The following is a 16,681-nucleotide window of genomic DNA, read 5'->3' on the forward strand; positions in this document are numbered from 1 at the left end:
GGCACTGATAATGATTGAAGTGCGGCTCCCTCTGGGTCTGTGCAGAACAATGAAATCAGTCTTGTTGACATTCAGGTCCAGGTTGTCATCACAGGACCATCTTGTAAGACTGAAGTTTATACATAGGGTCAGGTTGGGCAAAGTATCAGGCTACAGTAGAACAGAGCAGGGTCCAGCACACTTGGAGGATTCAGCATAGCCTGGTCAGGTGTTTTTGAACAGGAAACCACCACAAGTCACTAGCAGAATCCCCTTTTTTAGATTTTCCTTTGGAGGTTGGAAAGTTAAGCTCCACCTTTAGTGGCTGCCTAATGGCACTGCGGCTGCTCACAGGAGCCACACAGGTAGTCCAGTTTGTTTTCGATGGAGAGAAGAGAGCAAGCATTAGATTTTGGCCCAGCCTGGATCCCTGCTTGCTTCCCTGGCTTTTGCTTCGCTGCTGGCTGGCAGCCCCTTCTATGGCCCCTTTAAGTTCGCTATTATTTACATTAACAGTATCTCTATCATACACTACATGGACAAAAGTATTGGGACACCTGCTCATTCATTGTTGTTCTAGGTTATTAAAATTAAGAGTTTATGCTTCTTTTGCTGGAGTAACTGTGTCTGCTCTCCTGGGAAGGCTTTCTACTAGACTTTGCCGGCATTACTGTAAAGATTTAACTGCATTTTGCAATAAGAGCGTTAGTGAGGTCAGGATGAGGTTGGATAATCACCACCCCACCTCATACCAAACTACACAGTACACAGTGTCATTGCTCCACAGCTTAATGCAGGGCTTGATATCCCTCTAGCCCACACTTGGCATTAGGCATGGTGCCTACAGGTTCATGTTTCAGTCCTATTCTATTGGCACATCAGTACTTCTCTACAGGGACTAGACAAGCTGTGTATGTGCCAGCAATGGGTGCAACGTAAAGTATCGAAACGCTTTCCCTTACAAGTCACTTAGAAGGGGTGTCCACAATTATTTGGACATGTAGTGTATTTCACGCCTCCTTTCTGAGACTGTTCGTAGACTGTTCTGGTTTGCATAAGTAACACAAAGGAGGAGGAGGAGACTGGGTTCAGGGCCTGAATGAGCCTGCTTTGTATGCCATGCTCCAGCACATTCAGGAGGGGGCAGTAGCACACTACAGTTCAAGTCTCTCGCGCTGTCTTTCCCTTTCTCTCTCTCTCTCTCTCTCTCTCTCTCTAGCTCTTTCTTTTTTTTTTCTCCCTCTCATCCCTCCTCATATAAAATGGAATTGTGCTCTGCCCTGTAGACATCTGCCTGCTTGAAAAGACAGTATAAATAAAAAACAAACGCTAGCAAAATGGCACATAACTGAATTTACGCTCCGAGGACATTTCAGCTTTTTCATGCATTTACGGCCCGCGCTAGCATTAATCCACTTAAGTGTTATTTTATTTTTCATCAAAGGTATTTTCATTACATGGAGAGGAGCGGAGAGGCTTGAATGAGGAAACCAAACACCAGTAAAGCTGGAGAGAAAGAAAGAGAGACTCAGTGTGAGAGTGAGAGTGAGGGAGAGAGAGAGAGCAATTGGAATGCAGTGAGAAAGGGGAGGTGGGGGGCTAGGAGCAATTGGAAAAGATGGTAAGAAGAGGGAAGGGATTGAGAGAACGAGTAAAAATGAAGAGAGTGGGAGATCACTCGAGTGTGAAGGCAATCGATTCCTCTCCTACTGCCACACAAACACACACACACACACATACACATACACACAAGCACAAGCAGCCACACACAAACAAGCCCCTGGTAAAAATGAGCACAAAAGGCCATGGAAAAAAGGCCCATGCCTTGTTCATCAGCTTAACACTCTGACCATGGCACTCCTAAAAAGTTGTTCTAACCCAAATCTGAAGGCAGCATCTTTACATTTACTGTCTATCCTACTAGACGTTCCATCCTAAGCTGCCATCAGAGAAGTCCTGTTTTAATGGGGTATGAACATTAGAGGTGATGCAGGCCTAGATCTTCCTTGTCTCATAATGGGGAAGGTCAAAGAATACAAACGTGAAGTTGGAGGGATCTCCACAGCAAACAGCAAAACAGCTACACAAGCAGTGTTCGAGCAGTTTTGAGGAGTAGTTACCATCAAAACCACCAGTTGTGACAAATCATTCAGGTTGTTGAAAGATCCCAGTAAGATAATGGCATATTGGGTCCACAGCCACCATTGGTACTATGTAAGAGTGTTTGAGGCGAGGTCACAAGGAAATGCTCACACTATCTAATCATGTGCTGACAGACAATGGCATTCATTATAGCATCTCAACCTGGGCTGGTGATCTGAAGGCACAGGACCATAGACTTAATAACTACAGGGAAAGTTACTGGGCAAATCAGCACTACGTCTCAACAATGGTACACTTGTTGTACTTACTGTATTTCCAAGTGCATAGCACCAGCAGCAGTGCAGTACCAATCCTGGGAGTTGTTTACTTGATTTAACCAAGACATTAGTTGACATTAGCATTGCTGGAACTTTTACTTTCCCAAACACAGCAAGATTTAAGCAAATCCTGAGGAATCTTAGCCCATTCCCCATGGGCAGTGCCCTCCAATTCACTAATATTCTTGGCTTTGCTGCTGCTACAGCCTTTCTATGGATTTTCTATGGCATTCAAGTGAGGCGACTGTGACGAGCACTCCAGAATCTTCCAGGACTTCTTCTCAAACCAAGCCTTGGGGAACTTTTAGGTAGGCTTGTGGGAAAATCTGATGATGCCTGATCTGATAGCTTGAAATCTGATAGCTTCCCCACAGAAGGCATACTGTTTTCCTGATTTCCTGATACTGGATTGAATTCATCTTTACCTCCACAAGCTACAAGGTTTTCAGTGCCAGAGGAAGCAAATTAGTCCTAGAGCATCACAGAGCCACCGCCATGATTGGTCATGCTGATCTGTAGCCCCGAAAAGTTCCAGTTTTGCTTTATCGCTTCACAGATCAAAATCCCAAAACTTCTGTGGGTCATTTATCTGGTTCTAAACAGAATGGAATGTTTCTTGTGCTTTTGGGTCAGTAGAGGTATATGGGCAAGGAGACCTTCAGTGCTTAGTATGGGCCTCATTGTCACCAAATCTTGCAGCCACCAAATCTTGCAGCAGGTCTTTTGCAGTCACTCAAGGGTTTCTGCCCACCTACCATCTCAGGAATCTCATAGCAGCCGGTGATAGCTTACTCTTTCTGCCAGGTCCAGGTGGTTTAGTTCATTTGAACTTGTGAACTCTGCTTGCCGCTGTATCTCTAGGAACATTCAGTGCTTTGCCCTTTTTTTTTTTTGGATCCTCTCCTATGTGAAGGCAATGATCTCTTAACTTGTTGGACAACTCTCTTGACTCATATTTGTAACATCACAGTCAACAAACCCTGAGCCAGTCCAGGTATTTGATGTGTGTTATCTCAGGCACACCTGATGGCACTAATGCAGCATTTGATTCTGGGACTGCAGTCGTTATTAAAAGTGGCATTTTGTGTTAAATTGGGAGAAAGCACTTGTTATATTAGTTGTGTTGAGCTATTTAAATTGGTCTTATTTGATTGGTTTATTGCAAACAGCTGAAAGTTAGCAAATTCTGCTAATAAACCTAATTGGCAAAAGTGGGTTTGATTGCAGAGCCATCCACAAAAGGTTTCCACCAAAGCAAAGACCCCTTTTACCAGGTGAGCGAGTATTTAAGCATGGTCCTCTAAATGGTCCTCTGAGTTGTCGTGGTTCAATATAAAATAATTGCTTTTACTAATGAAGCTTTAAAGAACCCTCATTTAAGAGTGTATTTAGGTTGGAAAGCTCATTTGACTCAAACAATATAAACACACAGCTAATAAATTGTGCTGCCTATGGTTTAAGTGGCAGTGTTTAAACAATCTTTACTTACTGCTGAATTGTTCAGAAATGATTGGTGCTGGAAACATAGCTGACATTTTCATTTGCAGTAAAGATGTTAAGGTTGATTGCATCAAAAAAAAAGGTATTCATCTTGCTTGAATGATTAAATTAAATTATTAGACAACAGAAACAAAAGGTTGCGTCCCATTTGCCATTAAATCGCTACAGGAGATTATTGAGGCGATAGTCTTCAAACTGACAACACCTCTCATGTTATACATTGAGCATACTAGCTTTTCTCATCAAGTAGATAGTTTAGAACACCAGTGTGAAGAACTAACCCATATAATCTACTCATTAATTATTCCTGTATTCAGTATTGTAGTTATTCCTGTGAAGGAAATGGACTTACCAGAGGATGTAGCATGTATGTCTTAGTCTGTTTTTAATGACCTTTGTATAGCAGCAGCAGCACTGTCCATGTCCAAAGCAAATTTCCTTAATGGATAATAAGATCTATCTGCTGTAATCTAATCTGCTAATGGTAAAAAGCTTTGTTACAATGTTATTAATATATATTTTTGATGTAAAGACAATAGGTGGGTTTAATGTAAAAGATTGATGATAATGTAAAAGATATTCAGCATATATATATATATATATATATATATATATATATATATATATATATAGTAGAATACCTATAGACCAAAGTTCAGGGACATACATAGGTACATAGTCTAACATAGCAATAATGTGTACTAACTAACATTTCTAAGTGTTATATCAATACTTATGACAATTACAAAGACTATGGTACATAGCATGCTGAAAAAGTCAAGGTAAACTGCATTGCCAGGAGCTAAGGATGTACATTTGGCCACATAAGCATACAACCATGTAGAACACTGAGTTTATGTAAGTTAAATAAGTAACCAGCTGGTTCTGCACTTACCAAAAAAGTCACATGGTTACTGATCAGCCATAACATTAAAATCTACCTGCCTAGTATTGTGTCGATCCTCCTTGTGCCACCAAAACAGTTTTGACCCATTGTGGCGTGGACTTCACAAGATCTCTGAAGGTGTCCTGTGGTATCTAGCACCAAGACATTAGCAGCAGACCCTTTGCAACAAGTCCTGTAATTTAAGAGGTGGACAAACAGTTCAGTCCGGTTGTCCTTCCTTGGTCACTTTTGATAGGTACCAACCACTGCATACCGGAAACACCACACAAGATCTGCCTAATGTTTTGGAGATGTTCTGACCTAGTTGTCTAGCCATCACAGCCTAGCTTTTGTCAAAGTGGCTCAGGTTCTTATGTTTCCAACACTGCTCATTTGCTGCCTATATAGATCCCACCCCTTGTCAGATGCCATTGTAGATGAAGATAATCAATGTTTTTTTTTTTACTTCATCGGTCAGTGGTCTTAATGTTGTGGCTAAGCAGTGTTTTGTTTTAAACGTGGAATGGTTGAAAAACCACAGTCAAAATATTCACATCTGTCTTTTTCTGTATGAGGTTTGGCGGTATAGATCAGTGTGGGCTCACTATTTGTCAAGCTAGAGTCCACTATTAATTAGTGATTTGTAAATTGATTATGACCTAATTAATAATCATCAGAAAATGACATTGAAGCTAAATCATCACCTTTATATGGAGAGTCAAATATGTATAAATATACAGTATATCTCTTTCTTTTAATCCTGCTAATATTGCTAACAATACATTTAACCCCAATGTCCTGTTTCTAATTACACAATCTATAGCTGCACATTTAAGTCCTCTAAAAGTATCTTTTCCAAGCCATCCTTTGGAGATTTTGCTCATCACTGTTGTCCTCAGCATACTCATTAGGGATCCATGTCCGCCTACAATCCAGAGTCTTGCCTTTTTAGCTTGAAATAACTTTGGATTTACAGCAATTTCCCTCCCACAGAAGGGTGCCTCAGAACTCCACTTGAAAGTGGAAGATGAATACTTATTTTCCAAGCCCAGTCGCTGTCCAGACGTCTGGCCTCACATCTCATCAGAAGGACACATTCCGGCATTGGGTCCTTAAGGACTTAAGTTCCCTGCTCAACCTTCAGGGTGGAGAACAGCAGCTATAGCCAGGACATTATCAATTGCGTAACACTGATCTAACAAAACATGGATCTGTTTGTCATTCAAGATGATCCAAACATCTGGATACAAGTCATCCCACCAGCCAGCTGCCTAAGGGCAAAAAGGTGTGTTAAGAAGAATGCATGGTAAACATCATGTCAAGAGGTCAGGTCAGGCTTTATCGTCATTCCTATCATCTGAGGAATGAGGTACACTGAGTCACACCAACGCCTCCCATATTGGTGCACTATTTGGGCTTACAACTGCTGCTATGCACAAGTTATCAGCCCTGCCCATCGATGGACAGGGACCACCATAGGGCCAACACTGTTCAGATTTAATTTGGTTGGTGCACCATTTTTGCTAAGAGGGTTTTCAACATCTTACTGTCTCTTCTGGGTTGGGAATCATCTACCAAACAAGGACTAGAGGATGACTAACATGAGCTGTGCTAAGAAAAAGATTAGCTTTAGTCCCTAACTACCCCTTTAATGGTGCAATATCTTGTTGGTGTCTTTGCTGTGCTGAGATGCCAATCCAAACAATATCGGGTCAGAACAGTGGTTCTATAGTGGTCCCTCAACACTAATGAACGGTGCAGAAGGTGGCTGATGACTTGGGCAGCAGATGGGCCACAGTCATCCAGTGTGGGTTTGGTGTGAAATTGGTCTCGGAACCAGCAGTCACAATGTCTACAGTGAAATATTTCATTTGCTTGAACATTAACTGACGCTTATATGTAAAGTTGAATACTGTAAAATAGAGACAAATCTGACAAGCTACAGCTGTAACGTCACCTGCTGTTTGGTCGGTTTACCATGTTTACGTTAACAAGGACCCAACTTTGTTCCTCGGTAGCTTTCCAGATTATAAAGTCTTCAAGCAAGCAACCAAACAAACGAAAAGAAAAATCCACCAAGTTTGAAGATGTGCCTTCAGTAAGGTTCATCTTGGCTCCTCACAGTGTTCCTCATGCCATCTCTTGGATTTTTTCCTTGCTACTTTTGCCCTTGGCTTGCTCAATAATTAGGGTCTGGGCCTGGGCCCAGGTGAAGCTGTTTTGTGATTATTATGCACTGCGTCTATTGTTTAAACTGCATTAGGAATCAAATTGAATTCAGTGCGGTTCCCACTGCCATCTGGAAGTCAGCAAATAGTGAAAAAGCTAGAGTTACTCTTAAAAAGACTGCGGAAGGCGGGGGCGGATGTTTGAAGGACTGCATGGTCACGCGAGGGCCACGAGCATCGCTGTTCCTCCAACTTTTCCAAGTTTCCAGATGTTAAAAAAGAAAAATGACACGCACAAAAAAAACCCACTCAGGCCATGGAAAGAATGCTTTAAACTTTATTCATAGTCGTATAGCAAAGCAAACATCAAATCATGAAGGCATAAGTTCATCTGATATCAGTATGGCACCACTTCAAGTGACTAATCAACCTTTAAGAACAGAATGAATGAAATATATCTTTTTGCTTCGTCAACAAAAGGTCTTGAACGCAAGAAAAATACAAGGATTTTCTTAGTCGTTTTCTTTTTTTTTTTTTTATCACTCATTACTTTATATATGATTTAATTCATTCACAAGCGGCACATGTAGTATTTGCATTTGCACCACCACCGTCTTTCCGTGAACATGTAGGATGCGTCGTGTCAAATAAGGCAGATTTTCTGGAACACAGGGACAGTCTAATAAAAATACTGAGAGCTAGTGTGTGAGGGTGCTCTGTGTGTGTAAAAAAAAAAATCAGCTGGCATGCATTAGAGTAAACATCGAGGAAAATCAATCCCTTAACACCTCGGAAAGGAACCGACGGGATGGATGCTGTCATAATTTCGATTTTCTTCCTTTTCTAAACGCGTGAGCCAAGTGAGGCTCGGCTCGAAGGTCAAAAAAAGTGATCGGTGGCCCAGCAGGATGAGATAGATGTAGATGGGAAAAGACGTTCGTCGCGTGGCTTGGTGGTTCGAAGCAGAATACAGCGGAAACGTGGACCTCTCTCAGAACTAGATCAAATATCACACGGTGTAGCAACACACTTGAACATCCGAACGTGAGGAAGAAGAAGAAGCGAATCACACTCTGCTGATTCGCTTCGATTGCTTTCTTGCAAATGAAAGTATTTGTATTAGATCAGCTTTCCACCTGGTGTTAAAACTCACATCTACACACGCAACACATGCACAACTTCAAAACCAGGTGCAAAGCTAAGAACTCAACTAAACTCAACCAAAAAAAACGTTTCTTTCATTTTATCATCAGCTGGTATCCTCACACACGCATACCCCAGGACGGAAATCTAAAGATGGCTCCTGACATGTCCCTATAGTGTTATTTGCCAAAAGTACACAACTCAAATCATCTCAAATCAAACTATTGTACTGTATCATCGTCAATATGCAACTGCTAAGTTCTAAACTCATACCCAAATCATCAATCACTGAGAAACGTACTGTAAGATAATTGAAGGGCCCACATAACCTTGAGGAACTTACTTAGAAACCAATTCAACCAATTTAAATCCAGCACCAGAATGCCCAGAAGATCAGAAATGACCGAGCAGCGATTCAGTGAGGTAAAACTTTGCCCCCCATCCCAAGCTCTAATAAACCCATGCTCTCTGTGATATGTTCACATACGCGTGTCTACTAATTTCTCTGTGTTCATACAGGTCAGATTAAACGTTAACCCGATTTCAAAGGAAAAGAAAGCAAAGCAAGAAAGAAAGAAAAGGGAAGGAGGAGGGTGGACAGATGGGAATCTTCCTCGCTCGGTGTTTTTTGGGTAGACTCCACTGTGTGTGGGAAACGAGAGTGGTGTGATGTTCGCCTTCACACAGTTTGCCGGTGCGTGTACCTACGAGGCTGATTGTCATCTTATTCCTTCCTCTGCTCACTTTTATCGGCGGGACCATCTGAAAGACAAAACACATGTAGAAAGGAAAGCTGAAGGGAGTAATCCCAGCTGAAAGAAGTCTGAACACTGAGAGAGAATGGTTTCTGAAAGTGGTTGGTGTGGTGTAGTGGATAACTACAGTCAGGCAATCATCCAACACTAGACCAATACGGGCCAATCCTATTGGTCCTTGGTCATGACTCATAGCACTACATTCTGTGTAGCCAACCTGTGCAGCATTATTCAGATGTAAGGGGCTCTGGATAAGAGCTTCAGACAAAGGCCGGGTGGTTATAGGATGTTTGGAACCTTGTAAATTTCTTTCATTCTAATTTACTTCTATGTTTTTTTCTGGACAACCAGCCAACAGAAAAACCCCAAAAGATTGGTTCATTGTCCAGAAACAACACACACATACTGGTGGTTAGTTAAGTTATTTCTTTTTAATTCTTAGAATACTTCTAAGTGGAATATTAATTACATAAAAAGGTTTATTCGTATGAATTATTATGAATTTGCTCATCTGTATAAATCTCCTGTGAGTATACACTAGGAAATTGCTAATAATTATATATAATACAAGTCAATGTTGTTCAAAAACCTTCTTTACATTCTTATTCTTAACACAATTCTTATGATGAGCTGACCAATAGAAATTCTTCAAAATGACTTGGAATAAAATATTTTCTTCCATTGGCTCCAAAGAAAGTGAGTTATAGTTACAGTTAATTACATATAGTTACATATAATTACATAAAAACATTTTAAACCCTTGTAAAAACAGATTACAACATAAATTCACATTTTATTAGTGCATGATTGGTAAAATGTCACTCTTATAGTTTCTAGGTTATCTCAGGTGACTTCTGGAGAATTTAGAGCTTTAGAAAAGAAGAACAATTAATAGTCAAGTCCTTATACTTCAGGATTTGTTCCTGAAATCAAAATGCTAACAAAATTAGCCACATAATTTGACAGTGCAAGCTCAACGCAGTGCAACATCTAGGAAACTGTACTCTAATAATACATTGTGATATGAAGCCTTACCCAAAACCTAACCCTGTCCCTAATTGAGCTCTACTCAACCCTAATCCCAACCCTCACCACGACCCCTAAATCTCAGCCTAATCCAGTAAAGCTCCAGTTCCAGACTGGTGTCTGTAGTAGGCCTATAGCAGCTGATTGAGGATGTTTAGGTGGTCTGTGTTAGAGCTGTTTGATGATCAGTGATTTCTCAGGTGAATGTCTACAGATCTGAACTTGTTAAAGTTAATAAAGTGATCTTCTGAATTATAGATAGCAGATTATAAATGTTATATTTATGCAGTTAATTAATAGCCTCCTGTTAATCTACTGAATGTATTCAAATGCTTCACTGCAGAGACGTTGCTGAGATGCTGCTGAGAGTTTTACAGTTTCACAGTAGCTGGAATTACATTAAGGCCTTATGTAACTCAATGAACATGAGCATGTGCACTTTAATAGGTCATACTGCTCAAAATGCATAATCCATCTGAGCCAAAATATTAGGAAATGTGGATGATAACAGAACTACAGTAAATAGAAAACAATGCACCAACCAGCAGGACAAAGTGTGCACTTTCTCTAGATGTTTGCAAAGTATGTAGACGCTAGGAGGACATGGTCCACACTGACAGACTATTTTCATGCCTGATGTTTTGGAGATGCTCTAATGCTCCCAGTGATCTAGCCATCGCAGCTAGGCCTTTGTCAAAATGGCATTGATTCTTAAGCTTGTCTGTTTTTCCCGCTTCCAACCCATCAACTTCAAGAACTGACTCTTCACTTGTTGCCTAATAAATCCACAATGCTGTGTTCTGTCTGGACATAACGAAGAACGTTGATGTTGGTGGACAGGAACTCAGTCTCCATCTACAGTTCCTTCTGCTTTATATATATAGTTACAGATTTAACAAAACAACTTACGGAACTGAATCAGATGCATTGGAAAAGACAAAACAGTAAACTGTGCCGGGGCAAGCCAATCACCAGCGCTCCCACCCACTAGGCAAACCTTCAGAATGACAGACGAGCTGAATGAACAGAGCAATTTCAGCCTGTAATGGCAAACAAATATACTGGCACAGTCTGGTGCCCGGACTATAAATAGTAGATTCTATGAGAGCGTAGTTGTCCATCAAACTCCATAACATATTGTCAGGTTGTTAGACAGACAGACAGACAGACAGAGAGACAGAGAGACATGGAGATATTGACAGATAGATACATGGAGATAGAGCTGAATGATGAATGCAATGGAGTCATTTATTGAAGCCTATCTCTTATTTATTCGTGCAGCAACTTTATTATTCTAAATAAATTCACCTTTGGGCTGACTGCTGTCTGCTTGAGTTGCTTGGTTTGGTTCTGGAGGGATCCCGTCCTGACTTTTCACTTCCACTATTGAGAAAGAGAGGCAGAAAAACAGGAAGAAGAACCAGGAGGAGGAGAGGAATATGAAGCAGAAGGAGAAATATAAAGTGCAGGTAGATGGAGAGGAAAACAGACAGCAGCAGGAGGAGGAGAAACAGAAAAGGAACATGAAGAAGGAGGAGGATGAAGATAGTAACAAACAGAAAAGGAGAAGAACATGAAGAGGAAAAGTGAAGAGATGAAGATTAAATGGAAGAATAGAAAGAAAAGGAAGAAGAAGAAGAAGAAGAAGAAGAAGAAGAAGAAGAAGCCAGAAGTTAACAATGCAGTACTGGAGCTGAACAGGAGAATTAAAAGTTAGAAAGCACCGGGTGGACGTCATGTTGCTTCCCCAACTTTTCCTCTTAAACATGCTATCGGCAGTGCCTGGAGCAATGAAGGCTCACACCGAGCACTTTTCTTTCGTTTTATTTAACATGTATATTAAACATTATAGGGAATAGAAAAGGCTTTCATTGGGCCTTCAAGGAGGCTGCATGCAGTACAAACGCAGAAATGCTATGAACAAGTGAATAAAAGACTGCACCCTCAAAAGAACAGCACTGTCCAAATCAAACCTGCTAACTTTAGAGAGATGGTCTCCAACAATCTGAACTGTTCCAGACCATAATTCCCATATTTTGACATGCTATCATGAGAAACCACCTGGTTTGTGAATTTTAGACGATGCCGGTCGATGTCGGACTAGTCGTGGCCGAGAGCAAAACGGCTTCCCCCATGCTGTCTCGCCAACCTCGTAGAAGGATCCAGAGTTTTGTCTGAAAATGAAGGCATTTACCCACAATCGAATGTGCGGACGCCTGGGATACGCCTGCCTTATTTCCGGAGACGTATGAGTGTGTTTCACTGCATATACCTTCCTGCAAAAATTCTAATTTCATTTCCTTCACTTCTCTTTATGACCCTGTAAATCCTGTACAACCCTGTTGTCTCGCGGTGCTCCATTATATTGCTTTTCTGAGGTTCTTCAATGCATATAGACAGTAAGGAATCCAACGTGAAGTACTGACACACTCATGCCCTCATATTTCCAATTGTTTACTTGACTGCTGCTTTATTAGAAATCTTGTAGGTTCACTCTGCTGGTATACGGTTACAGATCTGGAGCCCACCTGCTGATGCACAGCTTGTATTTGCCACCTTTAGGCCTTATCAGTGGTCAGCCTCTGCTCATAGAGCTGCTCTTGGCTGGAGATTTCGGGGTGGTGGGCCCACGCTTTACCCAGCAGTGAAATCCCAGCAATACCTCATTCCAGCACCAAGAACACAACCATTTCACTGCTGTGAAATAACAAATTCTCAAAAGTGGTCCTGTGGTCAGAACTTGACCAATGATGGATGGGGTAGAGGGTCTCTTTACCATTATTACTGCCTCCATTCCAGGTTTTCTCCACACCTCCAAAGTTTAGTCTTACAACTCAGTATTTTCTGCTTCTCACTATCCAATCCATTCCAAACATAGTCGCAGATGTTGAGGTCTGGACTCCGTGGTGGTCTGTCCATTGTGTTGAGAACACCAGCAAACTTCTCAGCATTTACGCAATCCAAAAATAATATTTAATGATATTGAGGTCTGGACTGCACTGTTCTGAGAACACAGGCCTCCTTCAGCAGCATTTTCTTTTCTCAGGAACTTCATGATCAGCTTCACATCCTTTTAGACCCACAGTGTTGAGGGGGCTTCTCACAGCGGAAGGAGGGACAGAGACAACCGTGGAGGTTTTCAGATCTGAAGCTAGAGTGATTTTTCTCAGGTTTGATCTCAAAGGGCTGTTTATCGGATAGGGACACTTCAGGTGGTCTACTGGGTCCTGCAAGAGTGTTAGGGGGTCCCATTTTCTCTGAATGTTCTCGCATTTTATCACTCGATTTTCCCATTCCTAATGCAAGTGGATTTTTCATTATATAATCTCCTCACAAATATCTTTGTTCTGTTCTGACTGGAAGTGTCTCAAACTGTGCCCTTTTCACTACATAGTGCACTACTTTTGTAGTGTTGCATTTTCAGAGCACTACAACAATCCCGCAATGCAGCATATATATATATATATATAGCGTACAAACGATGTATACTAAACAGAGATAGAATACCCATAATCCATTGTGTTATTTGATTTAAAGGGTCACACCCAGCTTCTCTGAGGAAGGCTGACGTTCAGACTGTATATGTTACGCCCTCTGCTGGTACACAAATAACGTTCACTACCATGTGGAACTCTGTTCCCTATAATCGTGCTCTATATTGATCTGGATTTTCACATGTAGGGGATAGTGAATGGCGCATGGTTTCGGACACAGCTCTAGACAGGCCTGTTAAAGTGGGTAATAACAATGGTAAAAGTTGCGAATACAGTATTTGTGAAAATGCAGTTAGGGCCAACAAAAGTATGCCTTGGTGGGTTTATTCAGTCAGAAGGAATTAAATAAATAAATAAATAAATAGTAAAGAAGCCACCCTGGTGTTGATTGAGTCTCCCATCATCTCAAGACTTGACCGCTGCAACTGGCTGGTCTTCTTATGTGTGCCATCAAACCCTGACCTTGGACCAGCCCCTCTGTACTTGACAGCAATGGCCAAAAGCTGATCTGTACCAAGAGCCAAGTTTATTCCATATATATCAAAGTGTATATAGCAGTGTTTTCCAATCCTGGACCAAGCCTACAGTGTTTACTGTACATTTTAAGTACTGTAGGGTTAAAGAATAGAGTGTTTCACTGCAGGTAAACACACAAAAATGGGCAGTGAAGTGCTACTTTAGAGTCTTTAACAAATAAAAGAGTCAAACTAGTAAAAGAGCTCCATTGTCTTGCTGTCGGTACAGAACTCATAGTCCATTAACTGTATTCATAATGTGCAATAAGGCATCTGCTAAAATGAAGAAGATAATTTCTATGGATGAACTGTGGTCTTTTCCAGAACGAGCACCATATGCCACACACACGCTCCGAGCCTTTAGCGAACGATTAGCTCCTCTGCTGCATTTTCTCCTCTAAATATGAGCAGTGGGCTTGAGCCATGTTTCATTTCCAGTATTTCTAACTTGGATCTTGGATCTAACTTGGAAAAGCCTAGATCAGTATTTTTTTAGTAAAGATAGAAATATGCCATTACTGTGTAGCACGCACTGCGGTAAATTAGTTCTCGGGAGGCCTCAGCCAGGTTCTACCTTATCTAGGTTGGGTCATGAACAACATATCGGCTAGCCGATAACATCCACCAGGGTATAGATCCAGCATACTTATTGGCCTCAGTGAAAATCCCACTGATATTTTTTGGCCTGTTTTGTGACAGTCCTTATCTGCTAGCTAATTTTACAGTAAGACAGGGTCAATTTATAAATCATAATAAACACAAACTAACGAAAGCCTGTGAAATGATCGTTACAGGTTCACATGAAAATGTGTGGATAACAACAAAACCAACAACACATGTATATGAGGAGAACTTAATCAAATACAAAACATGCTATTTAACAAGAGCTTCTGTTATTAATAAGGCCTCAGCTATAGGGTGATATAATTGGATATCAGTGACAATTGACACAAATTGACATGTTATATTCATATATATTACATATATATATATATATATATATATATATATATAATATAAAGTATATTTTATTAATTTCACAGACTTATATAGAAAGTATATTGGAAATGGATGCTTATTACTGCAGTCTGTAGCTGTTGCTAAATTTAGGTAGAGAGAGAACTTCCTACTCATCCAACACCAATACTACTGATTTCCCTCAGTTTTTATTTGAAGTATGAGTAAGTAAAAAATCAATATCAGGTTAGACATAGTTGCCACAGAATCGCTTGTCCAAATATGTTATTGTCCAAGCCTTTTGGTGTAGTCTGCTGTTACAAATGTAAAATGGGCACCTAAAATATTCTAATCATAAAAAAAATAATCTATCTAATTTTCATCAAATATATGCCACTTATTTTGCAGTGGAAGGTTCAAGCCATTAGCTGACAGGATCAGTGTTTTTTTACTTTGTGACTTATACTTATGTGTAGACATTATGATATCCATAAAACCACACTGATACAAAAAGCTAGTCTGCTGTGGCCGTGTTTGTGGTGGAGATTCAAGCGAGTGGGAAGCCAATAGCCACCAACGTTTGGTGTGTTCTGTCCATCAATGCATTGTCCTCATTAAAATCACTGGCAAGTTATCCTTGCTGCCCTGGAGAATGTGGTCTTAACAGCTCCATTGTAGACCTCCTGAAGTCTCTATGATTCATTGTAATACTGCATTTGAATGCTTGTTTGCTGTTAGGAGACGGGGAACCTCTGCCTGCAGGGCTTTAAACTTTTGTTAAACAAAAGAGATTGGTAATATATTTAAGTTTATTTTTTACCACATTAAGTCAAGATTATTATTTGTATATTATTAAACTACATAACAGTCATAAAAGTTTTATAATGACCCATATCCAGATATCCTTGCACATGCTAACGCATAGACTGTTGGATAGGTACAACTTACACACCTTTCCTCCAACCCCTGCCTCACTGTCTACAGCTCATAATCTCCAAACATGGAGCACTGACCTCCAACATTGCACATTGCAACCAGGAAGGCCATTTACCCCTGCTGAAAAAAATGGTTGGGTTAGGATGGTTGACAATCTTACCTTTTGACCAGCTTGATGATTAAGCTGGTCAACAAGTATGATAATGAGTTAAATAACCAGTATGACCCTGCTTGACCATTGTCGTTGACCAGCATGACCAGAATCGAATGCAACATACACTATGCTGGTTAACGAGATAGCTTACCAACATATGGTATGTTTTTGCCTGGATGACCAGCTGTTCATCCACCTTGACCATCAAAGACCAGTTTAGCCCACCCGAAACCAGCTGCCATCAAAAGCTGGCTTCACATGGCCTCTGATAGCATTTTGTTACAAGCATTTTCAGTTCTGACCCAAAACCAATATACACAATATGTCCAAAAGTTTATGGACACACCTTCTAATGACTCACACACGCAGCTGGCTTTAAAATGGGACTCCATCTAATACCATGGCCCAAAACACTGAGCTGTGTTCTCTGGAGTGATGGCGCACCATTCAGTACCTTTGGAATGAGTTGGAGTGTCATTTGTGCATTTGGGATCATCCAATCATTCAAGAACAGTACCTGACCTTGCTAATGCTCTAGTGGCTGAATGAGATCAAATTCTCACATCTCAAATCCACCGAAGCCTTCTCTGAGGAGCAGACACACTGTCATGAGCAGGTGTCCACAAACATTTGGCCATACAGTGAGTCATCTGTAGCTGATCTATTTCTCTATTTTCTATTCAATTTAAAGCACATCAAGACATGCCATGTGGTTTTCTCCAATTTTCTGACCTTCCATTGACAGTAA

At 40.7% G+C, this 16,681-nt stretch overlaps 1 protein-coding gene across 3 annotated transcripts in view; it reads right to left on the bottom strand.

The window, feature by feature from the left end:
- Positions 1–8,727: 8,727 nt before the first annotated feature.
- Positions 8,728–16,681, bottom strand: part of macrod2 (mono-ADP ribosylhydrolase 2) — a 931,382-nt gene continuing 923,428 nt past the window's right edge. For 2 of the 3 annotated variants that reach the window (XM_072677422.1, XM_072677421.1), the window contains exons 18-19: positions 11,186–11,260; positions 8,728–8,858 (exon numbers count right to left, since the gene is read on the bottom strand). In XM_072677422.1, coding sequence (XP_072533523.1) covers positions 8,821–8,858; positions 11,186–11,260 — 113 coding nt within the window. In that variant the 3' untranslated portion in view covers positions 8,728–8,820. The remainder of the gene's footprint in view (positions 8,859–11,185; positions 11,261–16,681) is intronic. The other variant, XM_072677423.1, reaches the window with a different exon arrangement.

The sequence above is a fragment of the Salminus brasiliensis genome, chromosome 4 (assembly GCF_030463535.1).
Source record: "Salminus brasiliensis chromosome 4, fSalBra1.hap2, whole genome shotgun sequence".
In the NCBI taxonomy this organism is placed as follows: Eukaryota; Metazoa; Chordata; class Actinopteri; order Characiformes; family Bryconidae; genus Salminus; species Salminus brasiliensis.